A 22,675-nucleotide genomic window follows, 5' to 3' on the forward strand; every position below is an offset into this window, starting at 1 on the left:
CTTGGTGTAGAGTTTTTCAAGTTCTTTATATATTCTGGAAATTAGTGCTCTATCTGACGTATGAGTGGCAAAGATTTTCTCCCACTCTGTAGGCTCTCTCTTCACATTGCTGATAGTTTCCTTTGCTGAGAGAAAACTTTTTAGTTTGAATCTATCCCAGTTATTGATTCTCGCTTTTATTTCTTATGCTATGGGAGTCCTGTTAAGGAAGTCTGATCCTAAGCCAACATGTTGAAGATTTGGACCTACTTTTTCTTCTATAAGATGCAGGGTCTCTGGTAGGATTCCAAGGTCCTTGATCCATTTTGAGTTGAGTTTTGTGCAGGGTGAGAGATAGGGCTTTAGTTTCATTCTGCTGCATATGGATTTCCAGTTTTCCCAGCACCATTTGTTGAAGAGGCTATCTTTTCTTCATTGCATATTTTTGGCCCCTTTGTCTAGTATGAGAAAATTGTATTTATTTGGGTTTGTGTCTGTGTTCTCTGTTCTGTACCATTGATCTACCTGTCTATTTTGGTACCAATACCATGCCATTTTTGTTACTATTGCTTTGTAGTATAGTTGAAGTTATGGTATTGCAATACCCCTTGCTTCACTCTTCCTGCTAAGGATTGCTTTAACTATTCTGGGTTTCTTATTTTTCCAGATGAATTTCATGATTGCTTGCTCTATTTCTGTAAGGTACGTCTTTGGGATTTTAATTGAAATTGCATTGAATCTGTATAGCACTTTTGGTAGTATGGCCATTTTGACAATATTAATTCTGTCTATCCAAGAACATGGGAGATCTTTCCATCTTCTAAGGTTTTCTTTAATTTCTTTCTTTAGTTTTCTGTAGTTCTCATTGTAGAGGTCTTTCACCTCTTTTGTTAGATTGATTCCCAAGTATTTTATTTTTTCAAGGCTATTGTAAATGGGGTCGTTTTCCTAACTTCTCTCTCTGAAGATTCAACACAAATGTATAAAAATGCATTAGATTTATGAGCATTGGTTTTATATCCTGCTACTTTACTGAATTCACTTATGAGTTTTAAAAGTTTTCTGGTGGAAAAATCTTGAGTAAGAAGTCTGAGTATAGAAAATGTAAAAGATCTCTAGTCATACCGCTTTTAAAGTTAATGTCAACTTTCTTCAGGTTGTTGCTGTTTTCTTTAGGTTTTCATTGGAGGAAGATCTTTCTGAATCATAGTCCCCACATTTTATTCACTTATTCATGCAGGTTTTCATTGCAGTCAACCCTTGCTAGATTTGACATTCGTTCTAGGCTGCGTGGAGATAGCAGTGAATAGTCACATTCCCTACAGTTAGGAAAGAAAAAGTTTCAGCTCATCAATTAGCTGCCCCAGAGCTTTCACTGAAATCAAGTGAAGCCAAGCCAATGAGTTATTAAACACTTAGGTCTTCTGAGGCAGTCCCAGGTTTAAGCCAGTTTAAAATTCTAAAAATTTCATGGGATGGGATGTGGCAGGCATTTCTGTCCTCTGCTCATGGGTGTTCAGCTATTGTGCAAGAATGTTTACCAGGAACTTTGGGGATCTGAGAAAGGGCTCAGGATTTGTGTTTCTGAGGTATACTTGAAATGTTTATTATGTCAAACTCTGACCCCCACCCCCCACCCCGCCAAGAGTACAACTCCTGAATCTCTAACATTACAGCAGTCAGCAAGGAGCATTACATTCCTTTTGTTACAAATAATAATGATAATAAATGGGGACTAGATTTTAGCATGGAAGATAAGAACATTAGCATATTCTCTAGTATCTCACAGAAATGGAGTAAACACTCATTTTACAGAAGTACTTTCAAGCTTGCCAGCAAAGTCTGCTTTCCTTTCTTGTATACCAAGGACATTTTTATTCCAATGAAGTAACACATGGAATTCTCCTCCAAAATGTCAATGTTGAGAAATCAGGCAGCTTGGCAGTAAATTCCTATCCTCAAGAGAGCATATCTGAAAGATCAATGTCTACATTCTCCCTCCAGAAAAGATAACATGGACTACAGCAGGTGTGTGCAAACCTTTTCTCTAAAAGCCTATAATATAAATATTTGAAGCTATGCAGGCTGTATAATCTCTGTCAAAATGACTCAACTCTACCTTTCCACCACAAAAACACCCACAGACATTATTATATAAATAAAAATGCCTGTGTTCCAATAAAAATTTGTTTATATCTGGCATCTGGGCAAATCTGGCTCACATATCATAGTTGGTCAACCCCTGATTTAGGTAAACATGTATCCTGAGCAATGGCAACATTTCTCCTATTTATTTTCTCCTATAATACATCCTATCACATTCTGAAATAAACATAAGTATGTACCTTAAGCCATGGAAAAGATAATTCTTCATTTATCATTAGTTATCATTTGTGATAAAGTCTTAATACAGATTATCCTCAGAAACCTAGTATGTATCCACTAAAATAGTTTTTCCAACATTGATAAACTTGACATTATTTTTCTACATTGTAATTTATTTCCCTTTGCTTATAGTGAGTGCAATTTAAATTTTTCTCATCTCTTTTATCAATCTTTTTGAAGAAATTCTTAGGAGCATTTGAACGCTCCAGAGAAAATGCCCTGTGTCAGTTGTCCTTGATCTTCTGGGATTTTTCATTTGATATTTCCCTTCTTTCCATTCTTTGTATCAGCTCTCAGTGCCAATGTATCTCTATCTTTTTAGTAATCTCCTTCTTTATGTCCACACTTCATTCCACCAAAGATTTGTGCATAAAATCTGTTCACTGTGGAGAACTGATTAAAAGATGCAGACAATCTAGCTTGTGGAATAACATAAATGTCACCATGAATTTGATATTAAGCTCCTTTGGATGAGGACCAGAATCCTTTTCCAGGGACAGAGACCTTACAATAGCTATTTTCCATTATACACAAAATCTTGGTTGTTTCTTGGTTTTGGGCTATGTTCCATAACATTGAAGATAATGGAAATGCATTTAACAGACAAATGAGTTTTACTGGTGTATTCAGTACCTTTGTATTTTCTGAGTTCTTTACAGAAAGAACTCGGAAAAATTGATGTGAGAATTCTTTTCTTTACTTATTTTTCTACTTAAAGTTTTCTCGGCACCATATCCTGCTCATCTTTCACTTTGTTTAGTACAGTTTAGCACAATGAATCTCAGTCCTGAATCACCTAAGAATCACCTGGGAAGCCCTTGAAAAATACCAACCTGTAGATTTTACCCTGGAGAGTTTGCTAATCAGGTAGCTTATGGGACAGAGAATAGGCATTAGTTATTTGGGGTTTTGTTTGTATAAGATTCTTAGGTGATTTTCAGGTTAATCAAGGCCTAGAAGCCATTTCTTCACTATATCCAATTTCTTTTTGAAGTCCATATTAGAGGCTAAGTGAGGAGTGGATTGCACTGATACTCCTCTTTCTATTTTGCAGCATTAAAATCTAACACATAATAAATGTTTAGTTATCCAAGGACTTTAGCTTCCCTTATGTGAAAAAAAGCCATGAAAGTCTAATTCCAAGTGGAAAAAATATATGAGTAATATTTAAAAATAATCTATATATAAAATTTTGTATATATGTATATCTATGTATATACATATATAAAATCTTACCATGTAGAAAAAGTAAGGCTTTAGTTTTTAGTGCTGAGACTTTTTAATTTCTTTTTCTTGGTTTTCTATTGTGTCTTAAATTACTTTTGTTGTTAACTGTGAAGTCATGTGCATGTTACTGTCTTTTTCTTGTTCATAGCACCAGAAGAATGGGCCACAACCCGCTCCAGCTTAAAGGCACCACCGCCAAGGTCAGCCAGAGGGGGATACAGGGAACACCCCTATGGTAGATATTGAAGGTCCTTCTCACCTGTGACCTCACCTCAAAGACAATTCATAGCCTGTGGTCTCCACATAAACAGCAACAAGACAAGTAATAGTCCTTTTTTGTTTGTTTTTTCTATTCTAGGGATAACTGCTCATAATTATGCCCATATATTTCTTGTATTTCCCTCTATACTGTTGTCGTGGCATTGACCCTAGCATTATTTTACAAAATGAACTGAAAAAGATATTGGCAAGCATAGTTTATAAACCATTCAGTAGGATGATATTCTCTTGGTTGTTTTTCATTGTTGTGTGTAATCTTTTTTTTTTCTTTTTTCTTTTTTTTTTTTTAAGAAAGAGCATGAATCTGTTGACAGATTTTGAGTCTCAACCAACTAGCAGAAATTTTGTTTAGGGTTGCTAAAAGACTGTAATATGATTTTTGAACTAGCTGATAATAAAGTTGTAGATAAGATGTTTTAACCTGTCTTTTAATATCTGTTAGTTAGATGAAGATGTTCGATATTAAGTTTGTAAATTTAATTTTAAATGCTGTTTTAATGGGGTTGAAAACAAGCAGCTACTGTATGTATGTAGCTAACTGAATTTGTTCAGTGTTTTAACCTGTATTTGTTAAAAAAGAAAAAAAAAACACACATAAAGTTCCATGTGTAAGCTTCTCTAAATAGGAAACCACAATTTGTCAAATATGTTTGCCATAATTTGTCAATAAAGCTGAAAACTTTTGTAAAAACTAAATTTGGAATTACTTGTTTTCTAGCTTTAAATGCCTGGTTTATTTCTTCTTCAAGAGATGCCTAAAATGTTTTCTATTTAAAAATTACAAAAATGAACCCAAGCCTGTTTTAAGATATTTGTGTAATACTTAAAAATGTATTAATAACTTATGGTTGTTAAATAATTTAAAAGTTAACAAACTAAACTGTTACATGAATCATGGTTAGTAAACACTAATGTATAACATGTTAATGGAAAAAACTGGATTTAGAATAATAAATGGATTTTAAACTATCCTCTAAGCTTTATCTTGCTAAACACAAATTCTGATTGACTTGTTTGCATTAGCATGTCTCTCGTGAGAAAGAGTAATGGAGTATAAAGAGGTAAGATTACCACTTACCACTGTCTAAATGCCTAGTTCTTCAACCTTTGAGTTTCCCCGCACATTAAATATCCCATCCAACATGTAAGCATTGCGTAGATTCACTTTATTGTTTTCACTCAAAGGAGTGCGTGGACTTCATTTGCGTAGTTGATAACAGTTTGTTTTGACAAACAAATCATCAGTGTCACTGGCCAGTTGTTGCTATTCAACCTCAAAAACTTTATTTGTAATTTTCAGTGCTAAATATCACCGCCCTTGAAGGCAGTTTAGAGGGCTGATATTTCTTTTGAGACTATCAGACTTGATGGCTGATGATTATTAAGGAAATATGTCGCAGGACTCAAAGGATGACTAAACGTTAAACAGGTAACACTAATAGTAACTCTGTAATTTTGCATATGCAACAGTAATGTTAAATATTCTCAGTTATTAAGTTCCTGATAGTTAAAAAAGTAAACCTACAAAAACATAACAAATAGGTCTATAGGCTATTAAAACAACTAATTAACATTAACTAGAGGCACCAAAATTATTTTACAATATATAACCCTCAAGGTAATAAACAGAACTAAAATTAACAATAATAGTAATGCAACTCTTGCTAACATCAAACGTAAGCTAAATTTTGATGGAAAAAAATAAAGCGAAAGACTTGATGGTAGGGATGAATGCCAAAACCGTTGATCTTTTCAATATAGTTTTTTTGTTTATGGTGGCTTTTTGTCGATGTGATTGGTTTACTTTTTTGCTGCTAACCAGCTTAGGCATATCGCTGTTCAGTTTTTGCAGCTGGAGTTGCATGCTAATAGTTTTATGAAGTGTGTGTTTGTCATCAATTAAATTTGTAAATATTTGCCTTTCACAAAATGTGGTCGAGTAATATTTAATTTTCTTTTTCTATTCTTTCTCACTCTTCCAGGTAGCCACAAGCAAAGAACACATAATTGAATAGCGATGTGATGGGCTAACAGGATGGAGGTAAGCTTATTTTTTGTCTTTTTTGAAGTCCACAGACTTTGGTAGCATGGCAGCATACTGCAACATGAAGCTGTAGCAGTGAGTTAAAACACCAAATGCCACTTGTTGAAAGACTGAAGGAGCATAGACTGCTGTCAAGGAACTGGGTTCTTCTTATCTTTGAAATAAAGATCCCATTTGGTTTTTACCTGGCAAGGCTTTCTGAGTTTATTCAAAACTCATCAAATGAAATGCGAATTATTGGTTAATCGTCAGCCCATTTCTTCACTATGAACTGCTCTCCTATATTGTGCCCTCCTTAATCATACTAAAAGAGAATTAAAACTTTCCCTCTGCAGATAGAAGAGAAGGAAATCACAATCATTGGCTAAGATAAAGGGAAGGGAAAGGGTGCCCCCATGACTACATCCTGTCAGGAGAGTCAACCAGAATGTCTACATATCATCCTATTCCCCCATTGGCCCACTGGATTGAACAACACACTCCTTACTTCTCATCTACCATTCTATTTGATTTAGCAAATAGTTACTGAGTACCAAATGCTATCGGGAATTGAGACTTGATTTCTATACACAAGGAGCTGTAAACTTCAACCAACCAACTTCTGAATGAAAGTGGTCCAAGAACAGTTCAGACATCCTCAGTCTGGCCTGATGCTAAGAGAACCAAAATGACTGATGTAGTGTTTGAAACAAGGTTTAAAACTCCAGTTTTCTCCCTCTGAGTCTGGTCCTTCTTTTGTTACACAAATATCCATAATCCATATCAGCCTTAAAGAAGCACTGAAGAGAACTATGGAGAGCCTGGAGATTCCTAGTGATGGGGGAAGGATGGAGACTGAGAGAGCTATTAAGGCTGATTGGAAGGAAAGTTGTAAGTTGCCCATTTAACAATGAGGAAGGAAGTTCTCCTGGGAAGGGACTATGTGGAGAAATTCAGGAAGCATTTGACAGGAGAGTGGAAGGTCAGTGAGCATGGAGGGTCCCCTTCATGAGGGGCACTGAGAAAGCACACCTGGAACCACAGGTTCAAGTCAGGTTCTGATTGCACTAAGTGTGAAATTGTTCAGATTCTATGCGAGATAAGTAAGAGGAAGCTACTGTAGGTCTACAGTAAAGAATGAGAGCTATTCAGAGGAAAAGTATCCCAAGCAGACAAGGTAAACCTCTTATTTAGTCATTTTCATAATTACTAGCCACCTCCTCATCTGAGCTTCAACCGAAGGTCCTCTATCTGCAGAATCAAAGATCAAAAGTTCCAGAGAAAGAAAATTTGAAATTTTATTTATCAATAATATTCTAAATCTAATCTGACTACTTAAAAAGTTCCTGTTTTTATAAAGTGAAGGGAAAAAGAATCTTTAGTTCAGGTATTCTGCCTATTATTTATTCTCCTTCATTCTCTTTAACCAATAGTTTTGATTTGGTAAAGTGAAAGAAAACCTTGTCTTAGTTTTTACTCTTCTGATATATTAGTCCGTTTTTCATTGTTGTTCATTGTAATGATTTGATTTTTGCTGTGGTCTTACAACCCATGGCTCTCTTACTGTTTGGAGTAGATCTTTGTATGCATTAACTCATGGCAGGGTCATCACAGCAGAAACACCAATGCTGAGAAAGACAAGAGAACATTGTTTTTAAAGCTCAAAAGATAAGGAATTTTAGTTTCAAACACTTGCATATTGAGGAATATAAGCCTGATGGACTTTGGATGTAAAGTTTGTGTGATAAACAGTAGATTTAAAAGACTCCCATCCACCTGATTTCATTCATCTGCAAAATAAATATTATCCAGGCTGAAAAGAGCTCAAGAGGTAACAGTATCAAAGATATTAGTGTGGCCTTGAATATGGGTCAGAATGCATGCCATTTATTCTATAATAAACTCAGATAGGTTTGGAATCCAGAAAGGCCCTGTGTCTCAATTGGATCTTGGGGAGGCAGAAAGCCCCTCAGAATTCCCTCTTGCCATAGTGAGTCTGCAGACATGACTACAGAATCTTTCTCTGTCCTGGCTAGAGTAAGCAGGGGGTGGTGCACCCCTACACACCCCCACCTGCAGGAAGGCAGCAAGCATACAGTAGCATGGGTGTGGACCAGAGCTGATCAGGATACAGACACATCAGTGGACCCAGCAATATACCCATATGGTCCCTGCCATCAACACTTACAGAACATAAATTACACTCAGGAAGAAGACAGGTAGAAAAATAAGTTCCTGAGTGGACAGAGGAATTCCTGATCTAAATTAATCAGAACCAACTAAAATCATTTATATTTCCTGTCTTCTACCTGGCATAATGGGGACTTGAATTTGAGATGAAGATGTGGTATAGAAAAAATAAAATCATGTATACATAGCAGAGTCTTGTACTCTAGAAGTTACCTGAATCTTAAAATAATAAATGAATACGTGAGTTCCTCTGGCACTAGGAAATGAGGATTTTCCTAAATGAGAATGGAAAACATTCAACAAGAGGTCCTAACAGGTAACACGTGCACCACCAAAAGATACCTCCTCCTCGTCCATATCAGAAATGATGCTGCATTCCACTTAGATCCCTTTATGACATCATATCTGCTCTCAAATTTCAAAGTGAAGCCTCACAAAGATAGTAAACATTTTCATGTCTGACACCCACCCTCATGCAAGTGATACAAACTTGCATGGCACAGTAAAGCTTTTAAATGATGGTGCATTCTATCTAAGTGTATTTTGAAGCTTCTGTATGCATGTTCTACACATTCTTTCAAATAATGCTGTAACCCTGGGTCCTTGGCCTGGTGTAACCACTGGAAACTCACTAAAACACCAAAGGTAGTTGTCATGGGCTCTACACAAAGAACCTAGGTAGTGCTTTTAGGTTTTGTATTTAGATAATTTTCACTTTCAGTTTACTAATGAAACGAAGGTCATTTGACTTAATAATAATGAAAGCACTCACAGTTTTTAAATAAAGTCAGCACAGAATGACATATGTAAGATTCTCAGGAATTACTTGGAAGTAAATGATTTTTAAGCAATGTTATTAAAATATTACTCTTGTTCCTTTAATTGTTCACTTAAAAACATGGTATTTTGAAATAACATATGCCCTTTGGAAATGTAACCTTTAACCATAGAATTTTCTATCTCCATGTCTCTTGTTCAGGTAACATAGAAGTTTGCAGGAGTTAGTTCTTTCACTTTAAAGGAAGTACAGAACAGTGATCAACAGGCTGAACTGGCACTCTAAGTTGGCTGAGTACCCAGTTTCACGTGTCTGTATGAAGGGCCTGCTACGAAATCCTGTCCGTGTGCTGCTTAGCAGATTCCAGGAGAAGGTTTAATCTTTACTGGAAAATAAATGCAGTTAAATGATTGGAAATATATAATTGTATGATAGTTTATAAAATTGACTTATGTTTGGTATGAAGGCATAGCCTTCTTCTTCTTCTTCTTCTTCATCATCATCATCATCATCATCATCATAGGACCTTCTATTTTTGAGTAGACATGCCAGGCAAGGTACTTAAAATTTCAACACAGAACTTACTTGAAACACCTGTAATTATTAAAGCAAGCATGCAAAGGAAATTCAGTTAACCTCATCCTGCACAAGAAGTAATGTCACATTGCTAATGTGTAGCAAAGCCAGCACTTAAAAGAAAGTTTGATAATGCACATAATTTCCAAATTGTATGGAGGTTCCCAACATTGAGTTAATTTGTTTAAAAAAAGTGGAAATTTCAGATAGCCTTAAAACAATTTCTTTTCTATAGAAATGGAATGAATTTTCACTTAAAAACATTAATTTTTTATCCTGAACCCCATCTTTACTTTGCTCTCTCTTCAAATTTGTCATTCTTTCAAAATTCTGATTCCCTCATAAAAATATAGATTCAAGTATTCCACATATGTCACAAAGCATGACTCTAGTCTTTTGTAGAACAAATGAATTCATTTATAATCTAAATTCAATTTTGACAAATTTTTTTCAAAAATATTCACATGATTAAATAAGCACGAAAGCAATTTCAGTCTTTTGTTTCTCAACCCATAGATCAGAACTCTACTTCAAAGAATAAGGGTCAGTTTCAAAACAGAGAGACATGCTGTCCTATGTTAGGAACACAAGTGAAAGCACCAACCAATATTAAATAATTTTTTAAAAAACTATTTCCTGTTATCAATATAATATGTAACATTTGTCTGGAAATTCTGGTTTCCTGTTAAATATATGAATTATAACAAAATAGCTGTTCATGTTGACTGACAGCCACCAGTCTTCCATATCCATCATGAAGATTAATTTCCCACTTTCTTGATGCAGAATATATTAATTGGTACTCAAAAGATTATTTGCAGTGGGAGAGAATAGGTCACTCTACTTAAAAGCCGTTTTATATCTCAGTCTCTTATACTTAATTGAAAGGGGAAATGAGAGAAAAGTAGATGTTGCCTGAGTGCATACACCACACACCACACTTACCACACACACCCACACAAACACACATACACACACACACATAACAGAACGAGCTCCTTGAAACTTGACATCTATTTGCTGAATGCTAATTTTAAGTTTCTCATCCACCATGTTTCATACTCCACAATGGTATATCATGAATCATTTATTTCCCAGGAAAATTGGAGACAATTGGATCCTACTTTTAGAACCTTTCTGGAGGCAAGTTTTCTACTAGACATAGGTTTCCTTAGTGTCTCTTGGTATGAGTTCTACTGGAAGGAAAATGTCTTTCTCCTCTGTCTCTCTGTCTACCTTTGGCAGGTACACTATGTCTCCTATCTTCCAACCTCATAGCCTGCCTCTACTGACATCAGGACATCCTTGAAGTTCTCTGATATTATCATACCCACCCCCAGTTGCCACTTCCTAGTACCTCCTGCCATTTTCCCAATAGCACATGGGGAGATAAGAGGACAAAGAGAAAGGCTTAGTTTCCCTTCTTGGGAGAAAGGCATATTCAGATCTTGTGCCAATTTTTATTTATTTTCTTTTGTAATTGAAATTTATTTTAACTGATACATTAAAATCATGCATATTAATAGGATGCCACCTGATATTCTGATATATGTATACATTGTGTAATGTTTAAATCAGGTTAAGTTATCTCCTCATTCATCATTCATTTATTGTGAAACATTCAAAATCCTGTCTTCTAGCATTTTGAAATGGGCAGTAAATTATTGTTATCTGTAGTTACCCTACTGTGCAGTAGCACTCCAGAATTTGCTCCTGTCCAACTGCAAATTAGTACCTCATAGTTTGGATGTTCAGGCTCCTGCAAAACCTCCTATGTTGATACAAGAGGTGAGATTATTAGATTAGGAGAGCTGTGACCTAATCAGTAGATTAATCCACTGGACGGGTTAATAACTTCGATGGATTACTGGGTAGAAACTGTGGGCAACTGGGTCCTGACTGAGGATGTTAGACACACAGAGGCATTCTTTAGGAATTATATATCGGGTCCCTGGCTGCTCCCATTCTCTTTCTGCTCCCTGGCCACCCCGAGCTGAGTAGCTTTCACCCACCACACCTTTCAGCCATGATGTTCTGCCTCACCTCAGAGAAATGGTGATGGCTGACCATGGACTGAACCTCTGAAACTCTGAGCCAAAGAAACCTTCTCCTCCTCTAAATTGTCTTTACTGGGTATTTTGGTCATAGACTGAAAAGCTGATTAACACAGCACCTGTTAATCAACCTTTCCCCATCCCTCCCTCCTACTCTTCCTAGCCTCTAGTAACTACCATTCTACTCTCAACATCTATGAAATCAACTCGTAGATTTCACATATGAATGATATCATTTAGCAATTGTCTTTCTTTGCTTAATTCACTTAACATAATGATCTCTAGTTCCACCCACATTGTTGCAAATGGTAGTAGCTCAGTCTTTTCATGGCTGAATAATACTCCATTGTGTATATGTTCCATATTTCCTTCATCAACTGATGGGATACTTAGGTTATTTCCATTGTGAATAGTGCCACAGTGAACATGGGAGTGCAGATGTCTCTTTCATAAACTTACTTTAGTTCCATTCAGTATATACACATAGTAACGGGATTGCTGGATCACATGGTAATTTTATTTTTTGAGTAATTTTCATAGTGTTTTCCATAATGACTACACTAATTTACACTTTCACAAGTGTAAATTATTCAGTGTTCCCTTTTCTGCACATCCTTTTCAGCTCTTATTATCCTTAAACCCCATTCCTATTGGGGTAAGATGATATCTCATTGTAGTTTTGATTTGCTTTTTCTTTATTATCAGTGATGTTGAGTTTTTTTCATTTACCTATTGGCCATTTGGGCAATACTTTTTAAAATAGGTATTATCATATTCCTCTGAAAAATTTCTCTGGAGTCTCTCTATTACTTGATAACTTCTAAGAAATTATACACTGGCTTAACTTATTAAAAACTCTTATTTCTAGTGAGTAATCATTCAGGTATGAATAATGATTATCTAATAAAATAGGGCAGAATTGAAAGTACATTTTTTTTTTTGGAGGGGTTCCATTTTTGTTTTCAGTTGTCTCCTTTCTTACGATTAAAAAAGAATTTAATCCATAACAAAGTTAAAAAATGGATGTGCAATGTAAAACTCAAAAGTCTATAATCCTATTCTCAGAGTTGATTTATAGTTCCTTTATTTCCCTCTCTTTCATTACTTCCATTTGATATTTAGTTGTCTTTTATTTATTTGAAATAAATATTTTAAATTTATTTATTTTAAATGGAAATTTTAAATTTAACATTTATTTATTTTAAACGGGATGCTGGCATATAGATATATGCAATTTTAACTTTCAGAGGTGAGCTGATTTTTTTGTTTCTTTGTGAACAAATAAGCTAATACCCACTTCTGTAAGGTTGATTTTCATTTGTAGAATTAATGCTGCATTGGTAGACTATGGAACTAACCTACAGGACATGCTCTAGGGGTGAGCAAAATTACTTTGAATTAACCTGCACATACCTGCACCTTTAACAACTCAGGAAGTTGAGGCAGGAGGATCACAAGTTAGAGGCCAGCATGGGCAAAAAAATAAAAGGACTGGGGATATAATTCAGTGATATAACAACCCTAGGTTCAGTCCCAGGTATCACACACACACACACACACACACACACACACGCACACACAAACCCTTTAAACTTATTTTCCTTGTCTAAAATTTTTAACTGTAAGATATCTGCATAGTATGTATCAAATGTGTAAATAAAAATTTAATACATAAAATATTCCTATTATCCAAATCAATTTGCAAATTAAACATTTAACCTTATCTTAATATTCAGTTAATGTAGGATTAGAACACAGTTGTAAAAAATACTAATCATTATATTCATAAGCAACATGTAACATGTTGAGTATCTTTGTAACAGGCACTGCATGTTTATACACAAAGATCTTATAAGATACTTCATAAATATTGTTTCCATTAAAATTGGCCTAAAAATAAAAGTGAGACTAATAATAATTTGGTACAACTTTTAAAATAATAATATAAAGAAAAGAGATTTGCAATAATATAGTGCATAATACATGTCACTATATGAAGTGTTTTAAAAGGTTATTCCATTTATTTTATGTACAACACTATATATGATGTAATTGATATTGACCCAATATATTGAGTCTTTCACAATATCCCCAATCTTCATATATATTAGGCCAAACTATACATATTTGATTACATGAAAGGAATATATTTTATTACATATCATATATTATGTCTTATAATGTGTTACATATTACATCTTATAAAATGTTATTTATTATATAAGTTTAGGCTTTGCCAGGTGTGGTGGCACACCTCTGTAATCTCAGTGGCCCAGGAGGTTGAGGAAGAAGAATCACAAGTTCAAAGCTAGCCTCAGCAACTTAGTGAGGCCTTAAGAAACCTAGAGACCCTGTCTCAAAATAAAAAGGGGTATGGATGTGGCTCAGTGGGGAGGCACCCCTGAGTCAATCCCTGGTACCAAAAGAAATTTTAAAATAAAATAAAATTTAGCCTTCATAGAGGTTGAGATATACTAAACCAAATAATATAAAACAAATTAAAAATGAAAATAAAGTACAAAATTATGTTTTTGAGAAATAGTCATAGTTACTTGTTTACTAAAAACATGCTCTATTATATTATACTTATTTCCTTGTCTAAAAATTTTAACTGTAAGATATCTGCATAGTATGTATCAAATGTGTAAATAAAAATTTAATACATAAAATATTCCTATTATCCAAATCAATTTACAAATTAAACATTTAAACTTGTCTTAATATTCAGTTAATATAGGATTAATATTAATATTAATAAACATTTAAACTTGTCTTAATATTCATTTAATGTAGGATGGGTTTTTCCATCTATTATCTGTTGTCCTATCATAAGATATACTCTATTGAAATGCTATTCTTTATTATACTTAATATTAAGATACCAAAATGAAGTGAACATGAGAATTATGAAAATATAGATTTGAAAAGAAAAATAATACAACTAGAAGATTAATAAAGATCTATTAGAAGTACTGAGATGTAACAGGTAAGTCACTGCTTTATATCCTCAAAGGAAATGTCCTCAGGTCTTCTGAAAATTCTTATAAATCACTATTGTGTACAACTTACCACTTAAGGCAATGACTTTAGAAGTTAAAAAAATATGTTTTCCTGTTACAGCAGATACAGAACAACTCTACGATTGAATACATCTTGAACTTTTATTGTCTGTCTCAGAACAATTTGTTCCTTATTTATTTATTTACTTTTTTATTTATTTTCATTTGAGAGGGTCTACCCTTGAGCTCCTGGACTCAAGTGACCCTTCTGCCTCAGTTTCCTGAGTAACTGGGACTACAAATATGTGCCACCACACCCGATTCAGAAAAATTATTTTCTTAGACCATTGCACTTTCCACATAGATTTTTTTAACCATTTCAGAAAATTTCTATGTGTCCAATATTGAAGTTTTTAAAAAATTACACCAACATCTCACAGCATATGGTCATTAAAATTCAAAATTACAAATACTACAAATTACATACCTTTGGAATTATCCAGTGACATTAAAAATTCAGAGTACTTAATCTAATAATGCTAAGGGTATGCCAAAGTAATCTTACCACAGGGCTTTAAAATCATATTGATGTTAGGAAGATATTATCCTTCAAGTTACATTTTAAGAGTCATCTAGTCTAGTATACTATAAACTACAAGGAAAAAAAGAGTTCATTTTGGAGGTATTAACTCTATAAAGATTCTCAATAAGAAATCATTATTAATTTGTTGTACTTAGATTAAGAAATGTGTAATGTAGGATAATGTAAAGGTTAATTAGTAATAAGTAAAACTTGGTGATGGATGAGTTGATTTGTTTCCTCAGAAGTTAGAACCGTTAATTAAATTCAGAATTTAACTCTTAAGGTGTTTGTATAATTGAAATAATATTCAAATTATATACTGAGCCTACACTTTCTACCACTAATTCAACATTTCCAACTTATCACCTAAGGGAATGAATGTGAATGACACTAGTGATGACAGCCTGTTATCAAATAAATAGACTCAAAAGAAAGTGACCTCATAACAATTTACAGCTAAAAAATATTCAGTGGATGCCAAATAGTCCGCTCAGCTGTCACATAAGGAAAAAAAATGGCATTAAGCACAGCATCTTGGTTTAAAGATGTCCAAGAAATATTTGGGGGAAAGAACAGACTTTACCTTTCTGACAGCAGAAATTATAGCCTTTTAGGAAAAGATTTTACATTTTTAATCTGCACTAGTATATTGATCTAGGTTGATGGGAAGCACTTACCAAATATCACTAAATGAAGAAATAGCTATCAGTTTGCCTTTATCTTTTTCCAGTATTGTAATATTCCTTATGTACAATCTGTGATTTGTACAAGTTATCATATTAATGTGTATATGAAATGTTAATATACTATATGACATTTCATGTACAAATATATACATACATAAATATATGCTTTGATACCTTAAAAAATAATATTGTATTTAATGATCACCACACCTCTATGATAAAGCATGATAAATTTTCTTATCCTTATTTTAAAGGTAAGAAAACAAGATCTTACAATATTAAGAGGTTTACCCAAAATAATCACGTGAATTCTACATGCTAAACTTGGGCTAAAAAATATTCTTTCCATGTTAATTAACTTTCTCATTGTAGTAAATGATAGTGTCTGATGGTAGAAGAGAAAACAATTGAGGTTTAATGAAGGCAAAACTCTTCATGTATACCAATTACTATGCATCTCTTAATAAAGTACTTTTTGAAGTTAACAAAAAATATTGAGATTTTTTCCAAGATATAAACATTTACTTACAACCTTAATTATTGATATTTACAGGCCTACAAAAGGCATGCCTTAATAATGAACAACTTAAAACTATCATATTCATGTAAAATATATGTGAAATTACTCAAAACCAATGCCCTACCAATTATAACAATTCAGTATACTGAATTCATATATATCAATTAATTTTTATGATTTTAGCTAAGAGAGAATGGAATTGAAATTAATCAAAAGTGTAAAATGCTAAGTAATAAGTAAATGGAAACCTTCTAATTTTGATCTAAAATATATAAAAATTATGACTCCATTTCTCTAGCATCTACAATTATAAGAACTTCAAAGGAAAGAAAATTAGGCTGTTATTTTCCACTAAATAAGAATTGGCATAACTTCGTTGTTATTTTTTATACTTGCATTAGTCCTTCCATCTTAAAAAGAAAAAGTACTTTAAGACTACAGGATAACAGAAATCCTTAAATGCCTTAGGGTTTAAAGTCTGATTTTGACTTGGTTAGTGTAAATAAATAAATAAATAAACAAACCCAGAACCTTCACAATAATTTCCTAACTTTAAACCAAGAACTCTGTTTTTGAGGAAAAGATCCCAAAAGGATCTAAATTAAACAGATGAGTAGTTGAATTTAATTTACTAAAGCAGTTTATCAGTCCAGATACTTAGGCATCTTCCATAAGACAACAGTGATCTGTAAGGATTCTGCTCTTTGGTTCAGTTTGTCTCTGTCCACCATTATTTTATTGCTGACATGTATTGCAAGGACCCAGATATACCTTTTTGTGACAAACCTGAAGAAATAGGTGACAAATCAATACAGGTTTTACTGTTTTACAATTAATCTGCTGAATTATACTGTGTAGAACATGTAGCTCCTTTTCCAATACAAAAGCAGCGTACATGAAAGGCTTAGGCCCAGTGTGTCCAGGTCAGCTCTCATTCCTGAGTTTGACAGGATTTCTTGAACTTTTACTTCTGTGGTCAGATAGTTCACTGAGCTGTACACTTCAGGGAGGGTGTGCTCAGAGCCCCACTGATCACTGGTTAACTGCTGAGAACAGGAAATGCATTTTTGTGATACATGAGTTGCAAATGGTAAAATAAATTTGTGTATTTGATGATGAGACCCTCCCCACCACCAACCACATCTACCAATATCAGGGAAGAAAGGATCTGAAACATGGTATAAATGAGAGGGGATTTTAATTATGTCTACATAGTCCACAGCAAATAAGAATACTATTTTACATCATATAGAGTGGTTTTAATGCATGTATTTTCTTAAAAAGACAAGTAATTTTATAATGATATGTGGCAAATACCTAATTAGACAGTATTTCCTTCTCTACTGAGATGGGATTTGCTTTTCGAAATATGAAGATATACTATAAATGTTTCATGTTTTGTGTACCATTATTACATAATTAGACTTCAAATGCTTTTATTTATTATGTAATTAGACTTTGTTTTATTGGAAAACTATATTTTAATTCTTGAAATAACCCTGAGTGATGATATTAATGTGTTGCAGTTGTATTCAGTCAATTTTATGTTTATCAAGAAGTAGAAATGACACATACTTAAGTTTTCAAGTCATTTGTATGGATAACTAATAGTTTTATTTTTAATAAGATCATAGAACATCAAAATATAGGTATTCAACTTACCAGACTAGGGGTTCCTAAATGTAGTATTATTCATTTTTAATTTCCTTCAAAATACAAAGAGACTAGAAAACAATTTGAGAATATAAATTTTAGGACCATACACAGTCTTGTTAATTTGTCAATGGCTTGTATTATGATGTAAAAAAAGTTCAAACTCAAATTGTTGGAGTAAAAAGTAATCTATGAATAATCTTTATTATCAGAAGTACAAAGTAAAATCTTACTTATAATACATAAAATTAAATATTTATAATATCTCTAACATTAGGTAGACTTGTTCCTGCAAAAATATTCATTTCTTATCAGAACATAGCTAAATGAATAAGTTGCTCATTTTATACTTTAATGGAACATTATTTATTTAAATTTTTCCATATGACATACTTACTTAACCCATCTCCAATTTTATTGTTTAAGCACTTTTTACATTTTAATTTTTTCTTCTTTGAAATAATAAAGTATAGAAATAAAGTATTATCTACTAAACTAGTCACAAATCCATCTGGTATAACATACAATATTGATGTTTAATTGGAAGTAAAATTGAGAATTTATTATTTAATTCCTAATCAATTTATCAATGAAAGGCCCAGTGAACACATTCAAATTTTTGTCACTTTTTAATTGCTCAATAGCCTGAAAACTACACTAGATATGAATTATAATATGAATTATTACCTAAAATGTAGAATTAGAAACAGTATATCCAATGAAGTTATATTATTGAATTTATTTGTGATATATTTTTGTTACTATAAAAGTAAGTCAGTTCCTCAGCTAAAATGTTTATTAATGTGCTTCAACACCATAGAGCCACCTTTATTTCTTACAAATAATAAAACTAGCACTAATCAGATTCAAATCAATTCAACTGCATATTTTTCTGTGAAACACTGTTTAAGAAATACGAAATGAGCTAAAAAATTAAAGGCTCATTGCTTTATAATCAAAAGCAGTCAGCATTAAACTTTGACCAGTCAGGTAGATGATAAGTTTGTCATTTCTCAATTGTGTTCTTAGTAGGAAGTTGTCAAGAATGCTTGACATGTCTTAAATTTGCATCTCATTTGTCCCTGTTTATGAACCTTATGTTGATATGTTAAAAGGCAGGAAAGGAAGAACAGGACAGCCACGGTGCCATTAAAATACACACATGACAGTATTTGCAAATACCATGCCTGGTGTGAAAAGATTTTCAGTTTCAAAAAAAGAAATGTGAGCTCTCTTTTCCTCTGTTCATCATATTTCTGTTTCTCTCTCCTGTGTCTAATGACATTCAATTAACTTGGAACAATAAGGGACATTAATTATTGGCCTAATATAAAAGACATCAGGGCTCTTATATTAAATGAATAAACATGAATGAATATATTAGTACAGCTAAATAAATACAAAAGCCAGAAAGCATTTCTCTCATACATTAAAAAAATGGTAGTATTTTAGTGAAAAAACATATTCAGGAGTTTTACAAAACTTCAACCAAAGGAAGTTCACTTTTGAGTTCCTATTTTGATCTTCAACATCAAGCAGCAAGGTTCTAGTTACATACATCATTTTCTTCCAAATGTTTGATTCTTATTTTATTCCCATAGGAGAGCAATATTTTTTAATATTGATGTAAGCTCTATATTCCCGAGTTGATAATATGAGATGTTATAAGAAACCTGGGAATTTTTACTAACTAGTTGAGTTTCCATTAAACATAATTCTCAAGTGACTTGTTAAGAGTTTATTCATCAAATAATTCAGGGTGTAAAAGTAGCACATAAACATTAATTGAACAACCATTAAGCAGTATGTTTGTTTTTGGTTGATAGAGGACATAAAACTCCGCACCCTGTGGTGGAAAACAATTAGGTCCCCTGATGCACATGCCATTAAATATACTAGTACCAAACTTTTACCGGTTTCACTTTACAGAATAGCAATCAGCTGTACCCAGTCACAAGAAGCTATATTTTCACTATTGTGTCTTAGCTGCTTATGAATATTGTCCTGAGCCTCATGCTTACTGCCATGACTAATGGTTGTCATTATCTTCATTCAGTCTCATCAAAAACTTCCTCAGGAGAGACTCATCATAACTAGAATGCTGTTTAAACTATTTTTCTAAAACACAGAATATTAAAAGTATTTATATACAAAAGGTGTGATGGATAATTTATTTTGTTTGGAGTACATCTGACAACTGCTACTATTGTTAAATTTGCCATGAAGTGAGTTGACATTCCATAAGAAAATGCCTAAGAGAGATGACTATTATGTGTGATAGCATAATGCTTTCTGCTCATCTGAGGCTATAAGTGATATGTATTTGCAAATACCATGCCTGGTGTGAAAACTCAAAAATTGGAATAAATCTAACACTGGTTATTTGGGGGTTTAATATTTTTAACAGTTAGTTGAGTCCCTTCATCCATTTGTGATTTCATTTATGAACTCTGCTTACAAGACAGGTACAGAAAACTTCATTAGAAGTCCAAACAAAAATGCTTAAATGGATGAAGCAGCTCTTTGCATCAGATGGAAGCTAAGCGGGATATTAAATTAATGTCAAACAAGTGAGAAACTCTTTTGCTTTTTTTTTACATTGTAGCAACTTAGCAGTAATGTATTGATTCTCATATATACATGATTCTTGTGTCTAATATCACCAGAATTTAAGGTTATAAGTAAAACCCCAAACGAAAATCAACCAACAAGGAAATATATTTTGTTGAAAGAGTGTGATAAATATTCAAACTATTTCTGATAATAAGGAGACTAGGGAACAAATAGTTCCTATGAAGAAGAAAGGTCCCACACCATGTATGATGGATCTTTACAGAGCCTTTACCTAAAGAGCTGTTGTCATCCTTCCAAGTTTTGCCATTTGTATTAGAGGGGAGTTCAGTTTTGTAGAAGAGAGCTGGTATATTGGAGCATCCAATAAATGTTTGTGGAACAACCAGGGCTGAAATAGAACAGAGTGGAGTAGAACATGATACCACAGGACCATGGTTATTCATTCCATCCTGAATTTCTAATTTGTTTTGAAATAAAAGAAGATATAAATGTATGGCTAGATAGATGGTAAGTGACATCAGTGATTCAAAAGGAATGTTTCTATTATCTTCTTTATGTACCCTTGTATTAAAAAAATAGCATCTAGAGAATACAGGTAAGGGGATATACATTTGTTTAATAAGACAAGAAATTGCATAAAATATTTCAGAAAAATTTTTCTTTCAATTTTTCCTAAATTAAATTGCATTTCCCAGGATCAAATCTTCAGCAAAACCTCAGGAAAGATTTGAGATAAGTGAAAATGTTATAAGTAATATAAAAACACCATCCCTCCTTCTAGTTTGTCTGAGAAATTTGGAAGAAGTCACCACCTTACATCTTTCCAGACGCTTTCCAAGGAGGACTATTTTGTACCATATTGCACTCTTAGGAATTTGCCAGAAAATAAATCAGCTATTCAATGACCATGAGTCTGGTTTACACCCATTTTCATTGCTATGGTTCCCTCTCACTTTCAGCAGTATTTCAGTATGGATGACAAATTATGGTAGCCTTATCTATAAATAATAATGAAAAGTTATTAATAAAATCTTCATTGGACACTTGCTATAGGTTAGAGACTTTGAAATGCTTTTATGAACAATAAATTCTTTACAATAATCCAATAAGGCAGGTATTTTTATTGTCCCCACTTTGCAGTTGAGTCAGAAGGTTAAACAGCATGACCTATTCTCATAGTGGGCAAACCAGGATCCAGAAGCCTGATGTATCCCAACATAGGACAGAATATGGTGTACTGTCTTCCTATTTGCCTGTTGGTATAATTAACTTCATTCTACTTAATGTATTCAAAAATTATCACTAGTTCCAATTTATTATTCTTCCTAGATGTTAGAACTTGATAAGGACTGTGTTTTTCAAGAGACTGGAGAAAAGCACCAAACTTAAACTCCAATACAACTGGGTTGTATTTCAGGGTATTAACATCACTCTACCAGTAATAACCATAACTTGCTGAGTGACTAGTTTGTGCCAGGCACTGTACTTGGGATTTGCCCTGTGTATACCACAATTGCTTAAAGTAGCTCTGCAAGGCAGAATGTGTGAACCCTATGAAGAAGTATGAATTGTTTTGCTTTAGCTCTAAATTGGCTCATAGGTTAAAAATAAAGATTGGGGAATGAAACCATTTCAGCAGGCCTCTCCAGCTCTGACCATTCTATGCCTGCATACCTCTGGAAGTAACTGAGTACCAGGATTTAAGACACAGAATCTGGATTCAAAGGAAACTTCACAGGGGCAAAGGGACTTCTGTAACCTCTTATCTGTATTACCTATCACACAGAAACTGCTTCATAAGGCAATGTGCTTTATATACCTTTTCAAATCTTCTGATTTTCTCCTTGCAACAGCACAAATAAGAAGAGGATTTGGATTTGAGCAATGTAAGTTTAACTTCATATTGCTGAAGAAAGTATCCCTTTCTGAACCTCTCTAGATATGTTCCAATTTAGAAATCTTTCTGAAAAACAATTGTAAAGGAGGAATAAACAGTAGTTTCAAAAAAATTATAGAAATTTTTAGTGCAGAGTAAGTTGTTGTTGTTGTTGTTGTTGTTTGCAGGCGGTGGGGGTCAAGCCCAGGACTTCACACATGTTAGAAAAGTGCTTAACCACTGAGCCACATCCCCAGCCCTGTAGTGCAGATGAAGTTCTGTGTGCTGCAGAG

At 33.5% G+C, this 22,675-nt stretch overlaps 1 protein-coding gene across 6 annotated transcripts in view; it reads left to right on the forward strand.

The window, feature by feature from the left end:
• The window catches only part of Khdrbs2 (KH RNA binding domain containing, signal transduction associated 2), a 616,356-nt gene that overhangs the window by 567,419 nt on the left and 26,262 nt on the right, over window positions 1-22,675 (forward strand). For 2 of the 6 annotated variants that reach the window (XR_007109614.1, XR_007109613.1), the window contains exons 9-12: window positions 3,740-3,913; window positions 5,171-5,299; window positions 5,853-5,911; window positions 22,360-22,392. Coding sequence is in view for 2 of the 6 variants with exons in the window: in XM_047559803.1 (XP_047415759.1) it covers window positions 3,740-3,837 (98 nt within the window). In the remaining 4 variants the exon portion in view is untranslated. Of the gene's footprint in view, window positions 1-3,739; window positions 4,080-5,170; window positions 5,300-5,852; window positions 5,999-22,359; window positions 22,393-22,675 lie in introns of those variants that run through there. The other 4 variants (XR_007109616.1, XR_007109615.1, XM_047559804.1 and 1 more) reach the window with 4 other exon arrangements.

The sequence above is a fragment of the Sciurus carolinensis genome, chromosome 7, assembly GCF_902686445.1.
Source record: "Sciurus carolinensis chromosome 7, mSciCar1.2, whole genome shotgun sequence".
NCBI lineage: Eukaryota > Metazoa > Chordata > Mammalia > Rodentia > Sciuridae > Sciurus > Sciurus carolinensis.